This window comes from Cystoisospora suis (genome assembly GCF_002600585.1).
Source record: "Cystoisospora suis strain Wien I chromosome Unknown contig_1624, whole genome shotgun sequence".
Lineage (NCBI taxonomy): Eukaryota > Apicomplexa > Conoidasida > Eucoccidiorida > Sarcocystidae > Cystoisospora > Cystoisospora suis.
Genome location: NW_027154424.1, coordinates 76342 through 96915, shown reverse-complemented (window position 1 = coordinate 96915; position 20574 = coordinate 76342). Strand labels below are relative to the sequence as shown.

General features: G+C 50.9%; 3 protein-coding genes across 3 annotated transcripts; 2 read left to right on the top strand and 1 right to left on the bottom strand.

Moving 5' to 3' along the window:
* The first annotated feature begins 4 nt into the window (after positions 1 to 4).
* CSUI_003582 (uncharacterized protein) lies at positions 5 to 3526 on the top strand. The gene is made up of 3 exons (XM_068063778.1): positions 5 to 1281; positions 2067 to 2575; positions 2890 to 3526. The coding sequence occupies exons 1-3, from the start codon at positions 759 to 761 to the stop codon at positions 2983 to 2985; spliced, it is 1128 nt and encodes a 375-aa protein (XP_067924255.1). The 5' UTR covers positions 5 to 758; the 3' UTR covers positions 2986 to 3526.
* Positions 3527 to 4360: 834 nt separating this feature from the next.
* Positions 4361 to 17368, top strand: CSUI_003581 (pumilio domain-containing protein kiaa0020). Its single transcript, XM_068063777.1, has 14 exons — positions 4361 to 6832; positions 7474 to 7567; positions 8465 to 8598; positions 9375 to 9427; positions 9989 to 10119; positions 10452 to 10539; positions 11127 to 11214; positions 12482 to 12652; positions 13253 to 13392; positions 14522 to 14835; positions 15448 to 15523; positions 15978 to 16248; positions 16585 to 16645; positions 16992 to 17368. The coding sequence occupies exons 1-14, from the start codon at positions 5942 to 5944 to the stop codon at positions 17042 to 17044; spliced, it is 2565 nt and encodes an 854-aa protein (XP_067924254.1). The 5' UTR covers positions 4361 to 5941; the 3' UTR covers positions 17045 to 17368.
* Positions 17369 to 18332: 964 nt separating this feature from the next.
* CSUI_003580 (uncharacterized protein) lies at positions 18333 to 18799 on the bottom strand (the record flags this gene model as incomplete). Its single annotated transcript, XM_068063776.1, has 2 exons — positions 18333 to 18595; positions 18712 to 18799. 2 exons carry the CDS (start codon positions 18797 to 18799, stop codon positions 18333 to 18335), a joined length of 351 nt encoding a protein of 116 aa, XP_067924253.1.
* Positions 18800 to 20574: the final 1775 nt, after the last annotated feature.

Here is a 20574-nt window from a genome sequence, read left to right as displayed (position 1 = left end):
TCAGTCTTGGCGATTGCTGCTCCCTCCGCTAAGGGGACAGCTTTATTTTGCCATTTGTCCCTCATCCCACTGCTTGCTGTTACGCTGGGCTTGCTCTCTTTTCTATTTTGGAATAACGGTCTTCGTCGATTTTCCGTTGTGACCTGCGATTTCTTGCCCTTTTCAGGGAGTCCGGCCTTCCCTGAAAAAAACACTAGGATTCTCTCTGAGGGTCACGTGAACGCAGGCTCACTGTTCACTGAACTTGCCGGGTGTGGTTGGGAAAGAAATAAAATGTTTCACGTTCTTGTTCTCTTGTTATCGTCATTTTTTTACAGCAGAAGAAATCAAGACTACGTCAGTCCGCCACATTTGTGAAGTCTGCAGATGTCTTCGCGACCACAGAAGTAATTGGCTGGCGGGAGACCTTGGTGCTTTTCATGCTGGCCACACAGACAGCAGCACCTCATAGGTCTCTTTCGCGCCGTTCCTGGCATCCCTCAGTGTCTCACTCGATTTCTTTCTCCGTCGACTCCTCGGACCGCTATTGAGGTAGCATTTTTTCAGCCCGTCCTTGTATACAACGCCGGGGTGGTCTTTTCACCTCCGTGCCTGCGCGTGGGAACCTTCCGACAACGATTGCCATGAAGCTCGTGCCTGTATCATTATCGTCCGCTTCTTCGCTCCGTAACACGTACCATTGACATCATTGTTTCTCTTCCTGTCGTCCCTTCCTTCTCAGCTTCCAGGTGTTTCTTTTACACTAGGAAGAAGAGGCCATGGCTGGGGGGAATCATACACGTCTCGGTGGGGAAAGCAGGAATAGCTTAGGAAGGAGTCTCCACCCGTGTAAGACTGAGCCCGAAGCGGGTAGGGATAGTGATGGAGAGTCATTGGAACGTGAGGAAGATCAAGATGACTGGGAAGATATTGACGGGGGAGATTGCTCCATAGCAGCTCCTGATTCTCATCGGAAAAAATCTACATCTCAGTCGGGTAAGGCCAACCACGAAGACAAGAATGATAGAGTACCTTCGCACTTGTCTCCATCAGGTATGACGGATTTGGCCGACTGGGGAGATAGCTCTCTTACAGGGTTTTATCGGAGCGCACAAGAAGGGAGCTTCAAGTGCAAAGCAGCAACTTTCTCGTGGAGAGAGAAAGGCAAGGGGCAGCGTGACGAAGGAGACGATGAAGAGGAAGACTGTGATGATTCGGAAGACATTTCAGCTTATACATTGCCTCCTAACCTGAAAGTTTTAAAGATCTCGGTTGAGGCTGGGGTTGTTGGAGACCCGACTGGTGAGGCACCTTTTCTTGCATCCTGAAGTGTAAGAATGAGAAGAGACACACTTTCTCGATCACCACAGATATAGTCAGATTACCTCAGCGTGTGGGCGTTGCAATATATAGCAGCTGGTGTTTCTATCTGTCAGTCATCTCGTCCGCAAAAGAAAGGATAAAGAACGGACGACAGCGTCCCTTCCTTACGTAAGCTCGTACTCACCCCAGTATGCGGTGGTGAATCTAGGCTGAACAGACAACCTGTAGATACACCAGAACTCGTATGTCCAAGCGACTTCTCTTCCAATCGGCATCGCTGGGGCGTTCCGAATCGATTGTGTGGCGCGTTAGTCTTGCTGATCCTCTTCATTCAGTGCTAATAACTCGTCAGGTAGTTTGTGTAAAACATTTCCGGCTTCTTTACGGGGTCGGCTTGAAAGACGGAACTGGGTGCAATAGCCAAGCGGGGGAGTCAAAATGCCTTCCTTCTCCCTGCCGAGAAAAATAAAAACGTTCCCTGGCTATAGACGTCCGCCGTAGGGCCAAGATGTTGTTTATTCTCTTTATGAGAGCTAAACATAGGAAGCAGTTTCTTGTACTCCTTGAGCCACTCGCTGGGTCTGTATGCCTATTCTGCAAGAAAGCTATTTGAGATGGAGAACAGGGCACCTTATTCTGGTCGAAATCATCTGAAAGGTATACATCTTCCGCGGGTTTTCTTTGTGCTTTTCGACTACGTAGAGCCCTGTAGATATAGAGATATCTATCTAAGCCGATGGAGTTATTTCTGCTTGTTTTTGCAGCTTTGTTGGAATCGTACATGAAGACTTTAAGCATGGTCGCTTCTGAGAGAAGGAAGACGGGATTATGTGAACGAGAAAACTCAGGAGGAAGAGGAGAAGGAGGCGAAGGATTGTCTGAAGTATTGGTCGATGTTCCCTTAGCTCCTTCATCCACTTCGCACGAAGCGAATCATAAAACCGCCGGAGGTAGTGAGAGTAATACGAATACTAAGAAGGAAGCATTACAAAGCAGTGGCGGGGGACAAAAATGCTTGGTTTCCTATCAGGCTCCCTTAGGTGATGAGATTCATATAGGACAGTCTCCTAGAGACACTCAGCTTCTCGGTCATCATCGATTTCTTGGAACCTTACATTTCTCTCCAGCCCCACCGTCTGAGAAGCCGGGAGGTGAAGAAAAGCAAGAGAATGCTAAGAAAGAGAAGACTGACGAGGATAGTAGAACTTCGAAGGACGACAGCTTCAAAAAACCAACGCGACTGCCATCTTACCTGAAGAGATTTGCAGAGGAGGTAAGAAAAGAGGAAGAAGGAGGGAAGATTCATATACTGTATAGATAGACAAATCCCTATAGATAGGTAGATAGATCTATCAGTGGTGGTCTCTTTTCCAGCGCTCTTGAAGACGTCGGTTCCGAGGATGGTACCTAGTGGAGAGTGACGTGAGTGTTGTTTGGTTTATTGTCTATCAATTATGACATAGAGATGTGCTTTTTCCTGTATTAGCCAGGTTGGATAGATATGTCTTCCTTTTCTGTGCAGTTGTGACTCTCTCAAGGCATACTGGGTATGTTGTACCTCCCTCCGTCTCGTGTGTGTGATTGCAGCAAGGAGTTCCTGCATGGCAGAAGGAGCCCTCCTTTATGACATGGCACCGAGTCAAGCCTTATGGGTCAGTTGATGTTTCTTCCGCTGCACGGTAGTGCTGAAAGATAGAGAGGAGGAGACAGAGGAGATGAATCATTCCTCAAGTCACTGCTGAGGAAGGGCTGATCGCAACGCGAGCTAGTGAACCTCTTTGCGGTTGTGTTGTATAGAATAGCGAGGGGAAGAAGACTACTTGTAAGAGGAATAGTTACAGTGGGCAGGACAAAGAAGCAGGCATAACAGAAATGGATCACATTGCCGGGAAGGAAAAGGACGATTGACTGGGACGGGATGGCAGGGACAATATAGGGAAGAAGACAAAGAAGAAAATGAGCGGACAGAAAATTGAGATGAAAGAGAGTGAGTGAGGAGTGAGTGCTGTAAGAAAGGAATGAATACATGGAGAAGTGTGGTAGTTACAGGGAACAGGTCAGAGGCCGGAGGATGCTGGCTTTTTGCACTGAACCGAGACAGCTCGTTTTTGGTCTGATGAGGGTCCGGCTCTGCTCTCATGGGTCGACGGCTAGCGCTGACATCTCGTTTGATCACGTCTGCAGCACTGGCTGATGAACGAGTGACTGTTCATAATAATACACTCTTTTGAGGGGCGTAGGAATCTCTCAGACGGAGCGAGGGGGTTTTGCAGTCTCCTTCCGGGGCAAAAGAAAAAACTCCTTCTCCTGCTGCTGCGCCGCACAAGTCAAAATTTTTGAGACTGACGAGTTTCCGCATGCACAAACTTCCTCCTTGTAACTCGTAAACAAGGAGAAGCTTCCTTGGGTTTTGAAAGAACCAACTTCTGGCCCCGTCCTTCTTGGCAAGAACTGAAGAATCTAGGAGGTGTGTTTTAGATTTGCATGTTCGTAGGCAGCTGAGATATACGCAGTCATAGGTTACAGTAATCTACTGTAGCGCAGACATTCGGGGCAACACGAGCAGACAGGCTGGTGCGTGGATTGAGGACGGACAGCGACTCCCCGACGGTAATAGCCCGCCTGTCTCAGCTTGCAACAATCGAACTCACTCAGGGTTCAGTTGGCGGCGGAGGTTTGAGCAGACGCTTGGCCGGCCATTACCAGGGGTGCTTACGGTTTCCTGTAGCTCCGTGTCTGCTGGAGATTCTGATCTCCATGAGGCGGAAACCCCTCTAGTGCGCACTGCGGACACCACGTGACGCTTCTGGGACTATCCTGAGCCTATCGCTCTGGTCTTACCGCGCCCAATTCTGTAGCCGCGTGGATCTTGGTTCTTTTTTTCGTCTCCATTCGAAGCGCCTGTCCGCACCTCACCCGGAGGTAAGATTTTTAACCTAAACGAGTCCCCAACTCTGCCGTCGACGACTGCCGAGACAATGCCGTGTGTCGGACAGAGGGGTACCCACTCTGATACACCTGGCGAATACAAAAAAGAGACTAGCTGACTCGCGCGACTGCTTTTTCCACTCTTAGCCCGACGTACCTTTAGAGCCATTTGTCTGTGGCTTCTTCGTCAGTTACGAGAAAAGCAGCCGGTTCTTCCGTTTCTGCACGGCTCTCCTGGACGCGTTAGGGTAGTCGAGAAGTAAATTGGCCTCTACCTTTACACACCGGTAGCCGCCAGGTCAGGCTAGTCCGGTGGCAACCGGTGTGACTTCGAACCTCCCCGAGTATGAGGTCTCGATGCTTGTCGTCTGCACATCCCACACGAACGCGAGCTATCTGCATGCATGCTGGGGAAGTAAGCAGGTAGGAACGAACCTGTTTGTGTCGCCAGAAATCCATAACTTCTCCGGTACCGACGGATCGGGGAATTCTTTCTGTTCGGCGGGCAAATGGTTTGACAGTTTTGCTTGAGAAGCGAGATTTTCAGGGTTACGTGGCTAGCGCATCAATTAGTCAGCCCGGATATTCTTACTATTTCAATCAGCTAGTGACGTGGCTGCTAAGGGCTCGAAGAACCCTTTGACGCCATTGCCTCACTAGCGCTTATGCCTCCCTGTTTACAGGGCTGTCTCCCCGTAGTGAAATCTCACTGAGAGACCTCCACTTCTGGTACTCTTCCAAACTGACGCATCTTGTATCTTTGTCGCATGCATACAAGAGACAACGGTCACTTGCTGTGATTTTCGACATAGGAATCGTACCCCTCTGAGCCAGTTTCCGCCTTTGTTGTTTTGTCTCTTCACCTGTCCGATCTTCTCCGGAGTAGCTTTACGATGGCTATGGTTCCATGGTTTCTCTCCAGAGCAAGATATATATGATAAAGAGGCAGCCCTGTGTAAGATGACATGTCTCCACACATCGCTTAGAAGGTTGTCTCTTTCCGGGTCTTCGTTTCCACTAAAGGCTTAGCATTTTCACTCTTGATTAACTTCAACAGTCTTTCTACTGAATCGGCCCTTCTCGAACCTATTGTGTTTTTTCCCCCATACGTTTCTCGCTGCCCTTGTCTTCCCTTCCCTTGTCATCGGGGGGTTCGATCTACCCTTGTTTTCGTTCATCTTGGGAAACAGAAGATCCGAGCCGTTCCGGCTCATTCATGAATCTGGTTTGTCTCTGTACAGCTTCTGCTGTTGTTTCGCAGTCGATTCTCGATCTGCTTAGGGTCGTCTCTCTTACACACATCCCGCTTTTTTGGGCAACACGAAAACAAGTCTAATGTCGGCACCGCATCCGCCGGGTTTCCTTCTTCCACGTCAGGCATTGGAGAGGAGCACGGAGTCGGAAACCAGTCAAGACACTTCTAATGGTGCACGAGGCGATGCATGCGTGCAATTTTCTTACTGTATTGTGACCTGTTTGCTCTTCCAGCTTTACAGGAAGGCATCCGGCTCGTTGAGTGAGCCAAACTTTCTTTCACTGTATGTAATCTTCTTCGCGCCTGCGTGTCTACTGGATAAGCAAGGAAACCGAATCTCTCTGGACACGTGTCCGTGCGTCAGAAAAAGTCCTCTCAAACTAGGGACAGGCTTCTCTTGTCTTTTTTTTTCCTTTAGAAGATAAGCCTCTTTATTTCTCTCTTTGTCTTGAAGTCATGGCGGCGGCATTGAACCGTCGACAGAGCGGTGGAAGGGGGAAGGCGAAGACGGGCTCTAAGAGAACAGGCAAGAAGTTCTCAGCTATGAGTGGTGGCACCAAGTCTTCTTCAGTGAAGAAGAAAGGTACTCGTGTGTCAAAGAAAAGTCGTGGCAAGTTCAAAGACAGACAGAAGTCAAGAGGAAGTGCTGAAGAAGGAAAGAAAAGAAAGATCAAGGACACCATCACCCCTGCCTCCAATACAGCGTCGTCGCGTTCATCCAATGGAGATGATTTGGTGCCTTGGACAGATGGAGAGGGTAAGAAGAAGGGGGTGAGGTCAGATCGAAGAGAGACAAACAAGGTGATCAGGAGTCGCATGCATTCGCCCCCGGAGAAGAAGAAAATCAAGAGAGAGAGAGAGACTGATGCTGATGTCTCTGGTCCCCAAAGAGGAGGTCCAAGTGTCGAATCAGGAAAAAGGAAGATAAAGAAGGAGGGTGTAAATAAGAAGAAGTCTTTCGAAGAACAGCTGCAGGAATATCTCAGAAATCAACAAATGACAGAGAGCACAGCAGGAATGAAGAAGCGTCAGAAGACAGAGACAGGAGGCACAGTCGCAGGAAAGAGAGACATCAACGAAGAAGAAGGAGACGGAGTAAATGAGCAAAGCGGTAGAAACTCTCAAGCTGGGGACGGGATAACATCCAACCTTTCTGTTAGTAAAAAGAGGAAACTGATGGGTGAGATGGTTCTTAGTCGGCGTAATGAGGATGCGGGGTATATCAAACAATGTTTTCGGCTGTATGGACAGCTTCTCGCTTCACGACCAGAGCAGAATGCGGGAAGCGATGAGGTTCGAGAACGCGTATCCGCCCTCTTCGCCTTCATTCTTCCTCGAGTTAAAGAGGTTCGTCATCTCTTCAGGGAGTTAACCCGCCGGTTAAGGCATGACACGTCTGTTCTCGCCTGTCGTGTATCTATGAACAGAGCTGTCTGTTTATGCAGATCCTAAGTCTACAGGCCGACATCCGACCTCTGCATGGAGTATAAGGTTGTTTCAGCTTGGTGAGAGAGACACCGCCGCTCAGTGCTACTGCGCATCGTAGGCGGAGAAGTACCTACCGGATAAAAAGTCGCTTGTTCTGCATGTCGTGAACTTATCGTGTGCGGCCTGTTACATCGGGAAGCGTTGGATATCTTTTTCGGTCTACCTGACTGGGGCCTTCGTATCTACGTTTGTTCGCATCCACGGACGTTCATACCTGTAGACACATATCAGCATGCATACGTGCCAATCCATAGACGGCACAGCTCAGATAAAAAGCATGACCTGTTTGCATAGGAATGAACTGTGGGCGTCTGCTTGATGGGAGGAAGCTAGGCCTCTATAGTACAGAAGAAAGCTTTCGTGCTTCATAACTTGGTTCTCAGGCCGGGGTCTCGTAGTAGGAGTAGCACGGATTGTATATACTGTGGGGAAAAGCACCCCCTGTGTTTCTTGGCAATATGTAGATTGCGGCCTTTAGGCGGGTATGATGTTGTCCTCAGAGAGACAGGCATCTGTGCACCTCAAGGGCGCTTCAAGCCCTTTTCAAGTTCGGAAGCCCCGAACAAAGACGACGTCTCTGGGATTTGTTGAAAGGTAGGAGCACTGTGTCTCCGGAGTTTTCCTTCAGAGAAACAATAGCGAGAGAGTGGGGCTTCATATCGGTTCATTGTCACGCTGACACACCCACAAATATGAACGAGGAGGTGGGATAGTGTAGGGAAGCAGGACAGGCACAGTGCGACTGTCTTTTGGAGCCGGACAAGACGACACACGAGCCGCAGTTTAACGGGGTTCAGATAGGGTTGGCGTAAGGAGCCGGTGGGAAGACGACCGGGAGATTCGTTGTGTGAGCATGCTGTTAGTGTGTATATGATGCCGCAAGCCCGCTTGTCTCTTCCTTCGTAAAAAACAAGACAGCGGAGGACTCCGCACCAGGATTAGAGATGCTTGCTTACTTCCCGTTTGACGAAGGTCGCTGGATAGTCTATATGAAGGCGCAGGTGTCTTTGCCTCGATTCTTTTTCATCGTAGGGGCGTTTTCTCTTCTTTCTTGTCCGTGGAGCGTGCGCAATTGAACGTGATATGTCGGCCGAGCTTCTTCGATTTGACCGATCTTAGCAACATAGAGAGACTGTGGGCCTCTGTTACCTACATACCCTGTGTTCCCATCTCTTCCGATATCTGCATATAGCAAGCCTCTCTAGCAGGAGTGTACGCATTCCTCAATGCCTCCTGGGACAATAGATCAAGCTTATCAGTTAGCGAATCCAGACATCTAGCATTAGACAATCGAAAGGGCAGTGCGCAGGCACGTGATTTCTACCTGACAGCCCTCCAGCCGCCGTTGCTAGCAGCTGCTCCGGTGAAAGCGCTAAAATCGTACCTTTCCAGGACTCTTGTGAAGTAGCAGATGTTCTGAGTCTTTCCAACTGCGGCTTTGATGTGGAAGCTAAGGGCGGATGAACTGTCTGTCCCTCTTACGGCGTTCAGGTGACTTCGCGGAACTTTGTATGGGCAGGACGAGTTGCCATGTAGCGATGAAAGTGCATTTGTACGGCGATAAGGAGACGCAGAAGGAAATCACAGACATGCTTGCTAGCCATAAGGACATCTTCTTCTCCAAAGTAGGTATCTCGATATGTAGATGGATGTGGATGCTCCAGAAACGGCAGTCGTAAAGAGGAGAAGATCGACCGGTGATCGAGAGGGCGGCCAGGCCGGGGTCGGAAGGACTCTAGAATAATAGTGGTATGTTTAGGAAAGGAAACTTGTGCAAAGAGAAACAGAACAAGTCGATTACAGCTTCGTCGCAGCTGCGCTAAAGAGAGACCAGAAAAAGAAAAACAGGCGGGAATGAATGCAGGACTTCTCTATAGACATTCTAGGGGTGAACAAGTTCAGTGTTGGGGTGAATGTATTTACCGGTAGAGCCTGTGTTTCCCTACCTGGACCCTTCGTGAAGGATGAAGTCTGGCTGTTTCCTATCTCTAAGAATGTCTGAAGTTTCGTGTCACTAATGCGGCTAGACTGGGCTTCCCCCCCACACTCGTTGGCCTGCACCTTCTGATACCTCGAGACGATTCACCAGGTTGTTTGAGAGAAGGTCTCCATGCTGCAAGGGGAGTTTTGATGTAGCTACAAGGCAGAAGAGAACCGGCGGCAATGCACTGACGCAGGGCGTTCGAAATCCTCGAGGAATGCATGTACACCAACTGAAGAAAAGCCTGTTTGAGGTACCTGTGTGGAAACAGCATTTTTTCCGCTGTATTCTCTGCTCACACGACGTGCTTTCTCCGTTTTCTGGATTACTTGCTATCTCCTCATCCGCGAAGCTCGAGAGCTTGTTCATGTTGGGTCGTTAGGGGGATGCGTGAAATCTTGTTTCTGTCTTTCGTTGCAGTGCGGAGCCCGGGTGTGGGAGTACGTATATACGGCCATGAAGTCTGCTAAAGGGTGAGGCTTGATCAGAGCTCTTTGTTTCCTTTCTCTCGTCTGCTGCATCCCAATATAACTCGTTTCTATCACGTAGATGTTCTTTGGGGGTGTACTCGTCTAGACTGCCCCATCTACTCAGTAGCTCCTCTTCTCGTACCCGCATCAGAAAACTCTCGCCAATGTACTGGCTCTAAGTCACAGGTGAACTTCAGAGAGTTGCGCGTGGAAAGGTCTGCAAGCGGTTGAGTAGGCAGCCCATGGGAGGTCTACCATGAGTGCTCTGAGGAAATTCTGTTGTTATAGGGGGGACGTGTTGATTTTTCCTCAGGCTGCCTGACTTGGCGTTTGGTTTCTTAGTAGGGAGAGAGTACTGAGAAGCTCTGATGTTATAGCAGAGTTGTTGTGTTGGGTAGCGGGCAGTTAACTCTCGTCCTCCTTAAGTGACAATTTCAGAGCCTGTGTGGTTCGTAGTTAGCTCCCTGAGCGTCTCCTGTAGCGTCAGAAACATCTGACTGCCTTTGGTCGACGAAAACATCCACCAGGCATGGGCACTTAACTGTTCGCTCCTGTTGCATGTAGTCAACAGCAGATGCTGAATGCGGTCATGCTTCCTCCCTTGGCCATCGTGCGGGTGCCGGACGTTTGGCAGGCTCCGAATTTCTCTGTCATTTTTGAGAAGATGGATCGGGAAACAAAGCAAGCGACTATGGGTAGGTTAGTACTATCTTCTCCTTCACAAAACGCTTTGCTTCTCGTCGCCTTTGGTCCCTATTCATCTATATCGGGGTGCAAAGGTTCTCTTCAGAAGAGTGTCTGTTACATCTATCTTCTTGTCTCAAACTCTTAACTCCGTGGTATTCTCTTACAAATTGAAGTTCGTTGGTCTTTATTCCTGTGGAGAGTCTTCGACAGACGCAAGTGGGCATGCTCAGAGATCGTTTTCTATTCGTGGAAACTACGGATTTGTGTGCGGGTTCAGGATTCCATATGGCATGAGAATTCAGTTTCTGACTTGTGTTGCGCTGAATGCTGTTTCTTACAGAGCATCTCTCATCTTTAATACAGAAGTGTGTGGATAAGGAACTGCTGGATAAGGCTCCGGTCCATCGAATACTCAGATACTTTACCCTGTAAGGAAGCTATGCTGTGCAGGTATTTGTTGCTGTCGACATAAGCAGCACACATCACTTATAGATCTCTTCCTGCGTGTTGTCTTCTTAATAACTGGGCAGGCGGCAGCTTTCCTCTATGGCTTCCTTGCAAAGTTCGGCTATCGAGGAGAGACAAACAAATAGACAGCCTCGGCTATGCGCTTTCGTCTTATGCCCAAGTTCATCAGTTCTTGTTTTCTGCTGAATTGTCAGTCTGCAAAACTTGCGCGAGACGTGTACGGGTGAACAGCGCCTGAGAGAACGGCTTTTCGCTTGTGTTGTCGTGGCTCTCGGACGCTTGAACTGGTAGGCCTGAGGGCAGGACTAAACCCACACAAGTTCGATACCTACTTGCCTTCGTCTTCGGTTTCCTTGGAGTAAGGGTGATGTATTTGTGCCTTTTTTGAAGTCTGTATGTCTAGCGCTCTTTCATCATATAGCTAACGCTGCCGGTCTCTGTGTATACTCTCCTTGTCATTTCTTCCTCTCACATACATACAAAAACACTCCGTTGGTATACCTTCTCTTTGGAGTCTTGATGATGTCCCGGCTGCCTTCTGTAACAGACACGGACCCGAGGAGCAAGTCACTGCTGCGTTCCAGATGACAGCAGAGGGTTTTCTACGTCTTGCTTCGACAAAAGACGGCGTAGAGGTGCGTCCTGGGGTCTTGGAGTCGATTGTGTTGTTGTATGTTGGAACGTGAAGAAAAGAGAAAAACAGCAGCATGCGGCCGTGAGCGTCATATATATATGTGAGTATCCCACAGGGGAAGTAGCCAAAGGAGAGAGTGTCCATGAAGGAGAGCCACAAGGCAGCTGCGTTATGGGGATGATACTAGGGTCGATAGTCATCTGTCTTGCAGCCCTTCCAGTGTACGCGCTGCTGGTCTTTGCTTCTTCACGTCTGTCGCCTTCTCTCATCAATGGCGTGGTCGGCCTGCTCTTGCGGACCTCTGTAGTCAGTGTTGTGGCCGTGGAGATCCACTGAAGACTAGCTGATAGTTGTGCGCGGTTGCAAAAAGACGTTGAGAAGCATTAACAGGTAGACGTTTATCATATCACCGCATTGAGTAGTCGCGAGGTCTGTTTCTACTTTGGTTTTTCACCCCGTCTGTACACAAGATCGACTTCATACCAATGTTCAAGCGTATCGGGGTCTGCTCCGCGCGATCTCTGTATCATTCCACCTGTGGAAGAGGAGTCCACTAATTCACATTTACATATATATATACATAGAGTAAGATATCTGCTCATATTCTTATTTTGCAGGCACATACCTTACTGTCCTCATTGTATATATGGATTTGTATAGCGATGAGGGCACAGCGTACGGGCTGTGTATGCGGTTCATCGCGGGGTACCCCAGCGATGAAGCGATGAATGCACGGTCTTGGTTACCTCAACTGTTGTGACTGTGTCTCGCTGTAGAAAGATATCTCCAGACAGGTGGTGGCGGGCGGCAGATGACTAGAGCTGCTCTCGTTTTGGCTTTTTTTTCACTGTGCTCTAACGGATCACTCAAGGCGGGGGGTGAAGACTCGGCCCTACGGGTTTCAGTCGAGGGAAACCACTTTCCATGGAAGACAAAGCGCAGGGCGTCAGTTTCTTGTCCACGTATCCGCACATGGGCCACGTGTAACTAGACGATACTAGACAGTATCTATCCTCCCAATAGTATGCTAACTGGGTAAATACTTTTCAGTGACCTTTTCTATCCGCGTCTCTACAACAGTCTGGTTTATCTGCTGGGCTTAACGTAGCGCGGTTAAACCCAGCAGACAAACAGACTGTTGCAGGAATGAGGATAGAAAACGTCACTGGTGTTCCCCTCGGCCGTATAAGGAGGCACGCGTATCTATATGAGAGGAGTGAGGCTGTTGGGACCTCATTCCTTGGGTTGACCGTTCCAATTTTCTTCAGGCTATGGTTCGAATGTTGGGCTTTGCGACGGCTAAGCAGCGCAAGCATTTGGTTAAGGAGATGAAGAAAGTCGTCATGTCCATGGTCCGAAACCCCGTAGACTGCCCTCTAATCTTGCGCGTTCTCTGCACTGTCGATGACACGAAGCTTCTTCGAGATCTTTTCGTCAAGGTAAGGTGTGTTTACAACCGAGCACCGGAGGCGGGGTGGTGAGACTTGGCCTTCCTACGTTCCACAGAGTCCCGCCTAGGTTTTTGCCGTGTGTGGTGAGAGGCTGGACTGCGAGTCTGCTCGTCAACAGCGACAAGAAGAATACGTCACTCGGCGGGGTACTCCTACCTGACTAGAGTTAACATTGTTGCCGGAGGGCACATTACCTCAAGGCGTTGTATTCGATGCGGAGCAGCAGACATTTGGAGCAAATGCTAATGATCGCCTTAGTGGCAGGCGTTCTTAATGTCGACTTCCGCGGCCCCTTCCCCTCTCCCGCGGTGTGTCTGTCGACCTCTGCTGTAAACAGATCCCGGGGGTGTTGGTGCAGTAGTAGCCCGGGCCCTCTACCGTCCTGTTGAAGCGCTTCTCCTTCCTTCTTGTTGGCGCTAGAATAACGAAAGGTTTTCAAACGTTCTGTTACTCACTGGTGCAAAGGTGGGAGAGCCCCAGCTGCAGCTTGAGATTACAGAAAGATATCGTACTTGTATACTGCATGCTTGCCTCCCTGGGGACAAGGCGGTAAAAGAGCTGTGCATTTCCTGCTGTCCCTGCGTTCAGGAGATTGCGAAGGACGCTAGGAGTCTGGCATTTGATGCACATGGGCACCTTGTACTCCTTCAGCTGCTTGACCTCAATGGTTATTCACGATATCTGCCTCTTCACTATCGGCAAATACTTCAGCTGCCTTCTCCGACAAGGTAAAGCGTCCTCACTCAAGGCTCGAGGCGTTCATTTGACAGTAGTGTAAAGTAGACCATTTTCGCTCGCTGACTCCTGATCAGCGTGGAGACAGGGAGGTGAATCCATATCTTCAGGCAAGACGAGAGTGTCCCGTGTCGATGTATGCTGTTGTCAGGGACAGAAGGGCTGCTTAGTCTATGAAACACTGCCATTTGCGGAAATCGAAGCGGCTTAAGAAGCTTGAGTGTAGATAGACTGTTTCTCTAGCTTAGTTTGTTACCCGAGAATTTCTCTACGGCACCTTGGGGTGATCCCTCTGTGTGGACGGTTTATGAGGACACTCGGGGTTGTAAGTGGAGGGACTCCCATGATGACACCGAGATTAGCAGTAAGTACCGTGTGTATTTTCTGCGCTACTTTATCCCGGCCTTGAAGGTGAACATTTCGTAGAAAGAGAAGGGAGGAAGACTAACTGGTGGAGTCGGTATTAATGACCACTGAAGGGTACACGATGTTTCGGCTCAGGGTCAAGTCGAGTGTCGAGACCCACGTGCTACTACATCTAAAGAAGTTGTGTGCGTAGGAGAAAGAAGAATACATTTGCGTGGTCGAGAAAATGGTCGGAGATTCATATTACGAAAGAAAGAAGTGGAAGCGTGGAAGCGCTGAGGTACCTGTAGTTGAGCTTGGCACTGGAGGCTTGCGAAGAGATCCACAGGTCATCTCCTCATGCTCGGAAAAAAGTAACTAGCCCTGAACTAAACAGGCTCAGTTCTTCTTTGGAGAAGGCTCGCAATATTGCCGCGTATAAAGTACCTCATCGATACTGACAGTTTTTACACACGTGGGCCTTGGCCCAAGGGGGCGTGTCCTCTGGGAAGGGTGATTGCATGCAAGTGTCTCTGAGACACTTGATGGGCGGGAGAAATCCGTGTCCGCGAAGGTGGTCATGCAGTGCAAGGCCGCCTAGGGGTTTTGCTGCCACTGCCGCTCCTCATCGAAGCCGATCTCGTGTGGACTGAGGTCTATTGGTTTCTTTTTCTGACTTCTTGGGTTTTTTGTTCTCTCACTCTTAGTGTATTCAATATCATTGGCGTGGATGTGAGAGATCGGACTCTTTTTTCTATCTGTTTTTTCTTGTTGCAGTCTTAAGCCTATCGACGTTAGGCTGGGAGAGCTGCGCGGCCCCGTCGTAGAGGCGCTAGAGCACGAGTTTCAGTTGCTTATTTCTTCCTCTTCAGGGCGGCCGTCCGACGCAGAGTCTGGCGATACAGTGTCCGAGAACAAGAAGAACAGCAGACAGAGAATGAGAGACGGGGCAACACCCACTGCGGGCTCTGCAGAAGCGCCTGACAATAAAGAAACGGACAGTACCGAAGGAGTTGGGGAGTCTCTGTTGGAGTGGCTACGCAATCCGATGGCTTCTCGAGTGTTCATGGAATTCCTAAAAGGGAGCAAATGTGAGTGCCGAGGCATCCCGTACACGTACATCTTTGAGCTTCCAGAAGTCGTGCTGGCCGAGGTGTCTCGTTGAGAGATTTTTCCTAGCAGCTAATGAGGCCTATCATTACGCGCTCGATTCCATCAGTCCGACACAACACAGTATCAAGGGTCTCCTATAGGCTGTGTGTCCCTGCTTGTGTGAGAGAGTGTACTCCAGACCCACTCCAGTTCAAGAAAAAGTCCCAAGCGTGTGAACGCCGACCCGTGACAGCAGCTGGCCGGACAAGGCTGCTAGCCGGCGAAGCAAGGGATTTGCAACTCCTCATGCAGCTATCTTTCCAAGTGTGTATCCTGCACACAGATTGCATGGGGGTTGGCCAGAGATGGTTGCCTAGGAATTTCAAGTTGCTTCTGATCGTTTTTTTCTTCCGAGGTCCAGATCTGTCTGAGTACTTCCTTGTATACTGGTGTATGATGGCGGCCCGGGACACTGTTAAGGGGAAACGGGTTTCACTCGCTCATAGACTTCCTCTAGCTCTGCCGTCGGGTGGAACTACACACACTCGTGTATAACAGCCACGCATCTGTGATCATGACTTCTGCCCTCGTCGTTTTTGTATTTGGTACAGGCCCCGTGGTCTTTCGACATCTAGTCTCCGAGATTGCTGCAAACGAAGCTTCCGTGCTGAGTTACCTTGATCACCCGTAGGTCAAACAGCCTCCCGAGTTAGATAGTACAGCCTCAGTTTGAGTCGAAGGCCTTCCACTAGCGTAGTTCCTACCCAACTCCCTTTCCTACCCAGAAATCTTCTTCCTGGCCAGCTGCTGTGGGGCTTCGCGACTTCTTTCTCCACCTCTTTTCATTGCTGAATCTTTTGCTTGTTGGTTTCGTCTTATCCAAGAAAGCCGACGGTGGAATACACCAGGCCCCGTCAAAGCGGCTTTTCCCCCTAGCGGGTTATGTTGCCAGGGCCGGTTGCCGGTGGCGTTACACCACTCGACGGTTGCGGATGAGGCAATCACCGCAGCTCTGGCTTCGATTCGTCAATAGTCTTCCGCCTCTTTTCTTCACCACGGAACGACATGGACTTCCCGATTATCTGGCACGGTAAGGCTTTGTTTTTCTTGTACATTTGTTTCACGTATTCTCGACGTCCAGGCAAGTACAGCGGCTTCTTTGCAGTCTCGTGAAGCAAGCCGACGACTCATGGAAGTTCGGACCGGACACAGGCCCAGCTGTGAAAACACAGAGGAAGCACGAAGAGGACTCAGCCTTGAGCGGAAATGACGATACACTATTTTTGGACGCCCTCTGGCGTCAGGCACTCTGGCCTCACCTCTCAGTCGTCCTCTTGTCTCGAGGTGTCTTTTTGGTGACCCACACTTTCCAAGCGGCACGGCGACTCTCGCAGAAGAATCTGGAGAACGAGGTACGTGTTCCGCTTTGGCTGTCAGTTGCTACATCAAAGAAGGCCATGGTAAAACTCTTCCAAGGTCTGCGAGTGGAAAAGTCGCAGAGGGGGGGATACCGTAGCGGTAGGTCAGAAGCTCGAGGGGCGCTCTCGTGTTTTCGACTCTGTGAAGTCGCAGCTTGTTGCGATCTCTCCGAATGAGAGTCCCGAAAGAAAGCTTCACACTGCTTTTTTCACAGAAACACTTCCAAGCTGGTTCGTGCTTTAGTCGGTATGCAAGCGAGACCTGCTCCATAAAAAAAACGGCCTGCTCTAAGTCGATTTGGACCTTGTATGCGTGACTGGCTGACGCAGATTCGTACGGCTCTGAACTCGGACGTACTGTTCCAGGCTCGTCAAGCTGTACAGAGCAAGGGTAAGTTCGGGGGGGAGCGTAGTGCTGGTCGCTGAAGTGTGTCGCCGATCAGCGCGACCGTCCAGCACCCGCAGTGTAATGCTAACCGGTGCTGCGGGGTCTGCCACAGTCTACCGATAGGCCGGTGACGGATTTCTCGCAGGCAGGGCCACATTAGTGAACGGGATTCCAAAGACCCGGGTGCGTGGTGTTCGGTGCGTTGCCACGCTTGGTTTTATGGCGCTCTGTTCAGTTACTTTGCCGCAGGAGACTTTTTATGTTGACCTCTTGCGCGGTTTTGGATAAGTGGCTTTTACATAGGGCCATAATGTGGTGCGGGGCTCTCCTTTCTCTCATTGTTCTGCAGGGCTTTCTACTGCAGGATTGGACATGCTTTCAGCCAAGTTGGAGGAGGAATAGGAAACCAGCTGGCGAGTCCCTCCTCCCCCCATGGTTCGTCTTCTCCCTATTCGTTTCTCGTGCTTGTCGCTCCGTCAAGGACTGCCAGGCAGGTGTGCAGCACACCTTGTTGGGCTCATTCTCGAGTGCTTGAGTTGCCCGTGTGTAGATTGATTCGTCTACGTGATCGCAACACGTGTCAGTTTGGTCTTCCTCTTCGTGTTTCGACAAGAACGTTCATTGGTCTGTCAGGCTCACTTTCAGTCTCTACTCTCGAAGAAAAGAGCAGGTTGTTCAGACGAAACTGGTCCGTGGCGGGGACCCGCACACGGTCCTTACATGTTCTTGAAAGTTGTTTTCAAGTTCCTTGTTGCGATCAGACGTCCTGAAGCGCGGAGGACGTGACCCATTGAATTGAACAAAGGGGCAACACAAACTGACAAAGAAAAGCATATCGTGTCAAAAAAATCACGACGTTCTGCGGTAACTTGCCGTTTTTCCACTGAGTGAGGGAACGTGGGGGGAGACAGAGCCCCCGGTCTCAGAATCTACGCGGTGGCCACTGTTCCAAGGAACGTTTCTCGGTCCAGGGCCAAAGCTCGTTTGTCCAGCGAATTGGCTTCTGTCCGAAGCACATTCTCACTTTGTGCACGACCGTCTTCCACCTCACCAACTGGAGAAACTTCTGCTGCTTTGTGTGCTGGTCCAAGCTGTCGGCCGGACATATCAGGCATGGCATAGCCTGGAACGTGCGAGCTTGGTGGGACAGCGAAGTACCCAGGCGGTGTTCCAGGAACTGCCGCTCCATAAATCTCGGGTGATTGCTGACCAAAAGGTGGCGGGGCTCCCTGGTCCCAAGCAACTGCTTCCGACGCGTACGCCGGCTGGATGAGAGAACCGACCGCAGCGACCATTGGATTCATTGCAGTGGCGTACAGGGTGTTCAAAAGATCTTGAGAAGTGCCGGGTGCTACAGGGCCCGTAGCCAACGCAGGCGTATTCATAACTCCCGGCTGCGGCATCGGCGAAGAAGGTACGTACGTGGGGGCGGCACGACCGAGCGGAGCCGCATACGGAATGCCTGAAAAGTCAAACAGGTTGCCATTTCACGATCTCAGTCAAGGAGCGAGATCAAACTTCCATCGGTCCCGCACCGGATTACTACGTCTGCGACTGGAGCAGCACATCAGGGCGCCTGACAGCTAGCACAGGCAACTTACGCTGTCTAGAAACTCCTAAAGTACAGCCAGCAAAGAAAACGCGCAAGCACCGAGCGCTCTTTCCCAAAGTCTCAGCGCGTTTCCGAAGTTTATGAGCGACAAGCGCCTTCTGAGTGTAGGTTCTTACCGGTGCCGAGAAGCGAATTCGAAGCCGCAGCAATACCGTTGTGTACACGCCAAAACGCACCCTGAATCAGCGGTGCAACCACCGGGCGCAAGACTACAGGAGCCGACGGAATAGAGGGTCCTCCAGACTGAGGTGCACCCATGGCGCTCCCGTATGGCGGGACACCTGTCCAGTTGTACGGTGTAGTCTGGGCCCGTCGCAGAGCTGCTCTTTGCTGTAGACTATCTGCGAACAGTGAGGGTTAACACGCATGCAAGACTCCCAAGTTGGTGACACTCAGGAAGTACGAACACGCAAACAGTTGACAGACGGAATTACAGGGGGAGTACCCATGAGCGTACCCGGCGTGTCGGCGGCTTGTCCAAGGGCGGCGCTGGAGCCGCAGAGGATGACGAAAAGGCAAAGCCGCTTCCAAGTCCGGCAGCACATCTCTCTTGGACCACAGAAAGATCAACAGCCGACGGCAATCTCTCTGTAGTTGTACAAGAGCGCAGGGCAGAGAGAAGACCAAGCAAACCGCCGAAACTGGTTCCGGCCGAGGCACTATTCAGACCGCGCTAGCCTCGCTGTAAGCGACTCTAAATGGCGGCAATGTTCCCGCAGTGCGATTCAGCCTGGCGTAGTGAATGGCAAAGAAAACTTCGTCGAGAGACCAGGTTGGCATATGGCACACAACCAAGGAAACACCAGCAGAGGGCGGGCAAGTCGATGAAGAAGAGAACGCTAACAAATACGCAACAAGAATCGCGGCGTGGCTGAGTGTATCGAGCTTCCCCGGGACCGGCAGTCGGCAGTGCACGCAAGGCACCACGAGCGAGCGTCTCCAATGATTTTTTTGAGTGACCAGCGCTCGACGCCGCTCAAAAAACTGCGCCCCCTCTGCCCTGTCGAGCGGCAAACCAATGCTTGCAAGGGAGATTCTCAACGACGCGTGCTCCGGTTCGCAACAGATGGCAGTGACTGCGCAGTCTGGCATGTAACAGTTGGCGCCTTGGATTCGTGGGTGTGCACTGCCCACAGCACTTCCACCCGAGCTCGCACAATTTAAATCACTGCTCCCCATCTACATGCATTTGCCCTGACCCCGAGTTCAGTTCCGAGGAGCTTTCAGCCCGTTCTGGGCAGCCACAAAATGCCGCGCCCCCTGCAGTACACCCACAGCAGGGAGAGGTCTCACTCTCCCTGCTCTGTGTCTACAGCGGGGACAGTCTAAATTCTTGAGGCTCCTCACTCGGGCCATGTCGTAGGATGTATTTTTTCGGCTGGTAAGGCGTTAAGGAACGGAGACCCGTATTCTCGCGGCTGTAGATAGCTGGAGCCGTGCCGCGACGGAGAGCGAGTCATCGCTAGGCCCCGGGCGTCGCCACAGCACTTCTTAGGCAGTGTCCGTTCTGAAGCTCTGAAGGGAATCTAACTCGAACCACTGGCGTCTTAGGATACGGCCAGCAGCGGCACCGGGTGGGTTCAACATGGTTCCCGACCAGACCCGGTGTCTGCTTCTGTGGACGCGACCCGGTTTGACGCTGCTAGTCAACTGACCAGGGCCGCTTGCCTGGGATGCCACCCATCGCGCCATGAACAGTTTCTTGCTTTACGGAGAACTGCCCGGGGTCACAGGACAGTCCCTCGACCGCCGACTATCCAGCTTACCACTAACAGCCCGAGCCTCCACTGTAGACAGCGGCGTGCAGGGTTTAAGCAAAGCAGATTCAGAAAAAAACAATTGTTGGCCCCAGCCCCGCCCTCCAGTCGCGCACTCGTGGCATGGACTCTCCGCTTTCGGGCATGGAACTCAAACAGTAAGGGGGGCTCGCTTCTTGGCGATAAGTGCAGCAAGTACAAACCGCTTTCTGTAAGCTACTGTTTAGGCTTAGAAGAGGTTACACCGTGATAACTTCTTGTCAAACTGCGAAATGTTCCGCTGCACAGCTTGCATCTTTCCGGTCCCCGTGGCACGGCGTATCAGAATCTGGAGGGTGTAGTCGCTCGGACCCCAAACACACTTTATCCTTCGGGTGCCGAGAGCCTGCAGTACAGGTGTTCTGAGTTCAACTCATCTAGAATGCAATAGACCAGGTACAGGGACACCAGCCACGGGCACCCATAGACGCCCTTCGCGTATTACACGCGAGAAAAGAAAATATGAAAGCTGTCGTTTGCATGCACGGATGGCTCCGTGATCGCTCTTTTCCTCGCAATACTAA

Coding starts and splice junctions, on each gene's coding strand:
- CSUI_003582 (XM_068063778.1), top strand. CDS start 759: ATGGCTGGGGGGAATCATACACGTCTCGGTGGGGAAAGCAGGAATAGC. Junction 1,282..2,066: donor GGTTGTTGGAGACCCGACTG/GTGAGGCACCTT, acceptor TTGTTTTTGCAG/CTTTGTTGGAATCGTACATG. Junction 2,576..2,889: donor TGAAGAGATTTGCAGAGGAG/GTAAGAAAAGAG, acceptor GTGTGATTGCAG/CAAGGAGTTCCTGCATGGCA.
- CSUI_003581 (XM_068063777.1), top strand. CDS start 5,942: ATGGCGGCGGCATTGAACCGTCGACAGAGCGGTGGAAGGGGGAAGGCG. Junction 8,599..9,374: donor AGGACATCTTCTTCTCCAAA/GTAGGTATCTCG, acceptor CTTTCGTTGCAG/TGCGGAGCCCGGGTGTGGGA. Junction 16,249..16,584: donor AGAAGAATCTGGAGAACGAG/GTACGTGTTCCG, acceptor TGGCTGACGCAG/ATTCGTACGGCTCTGAACTC.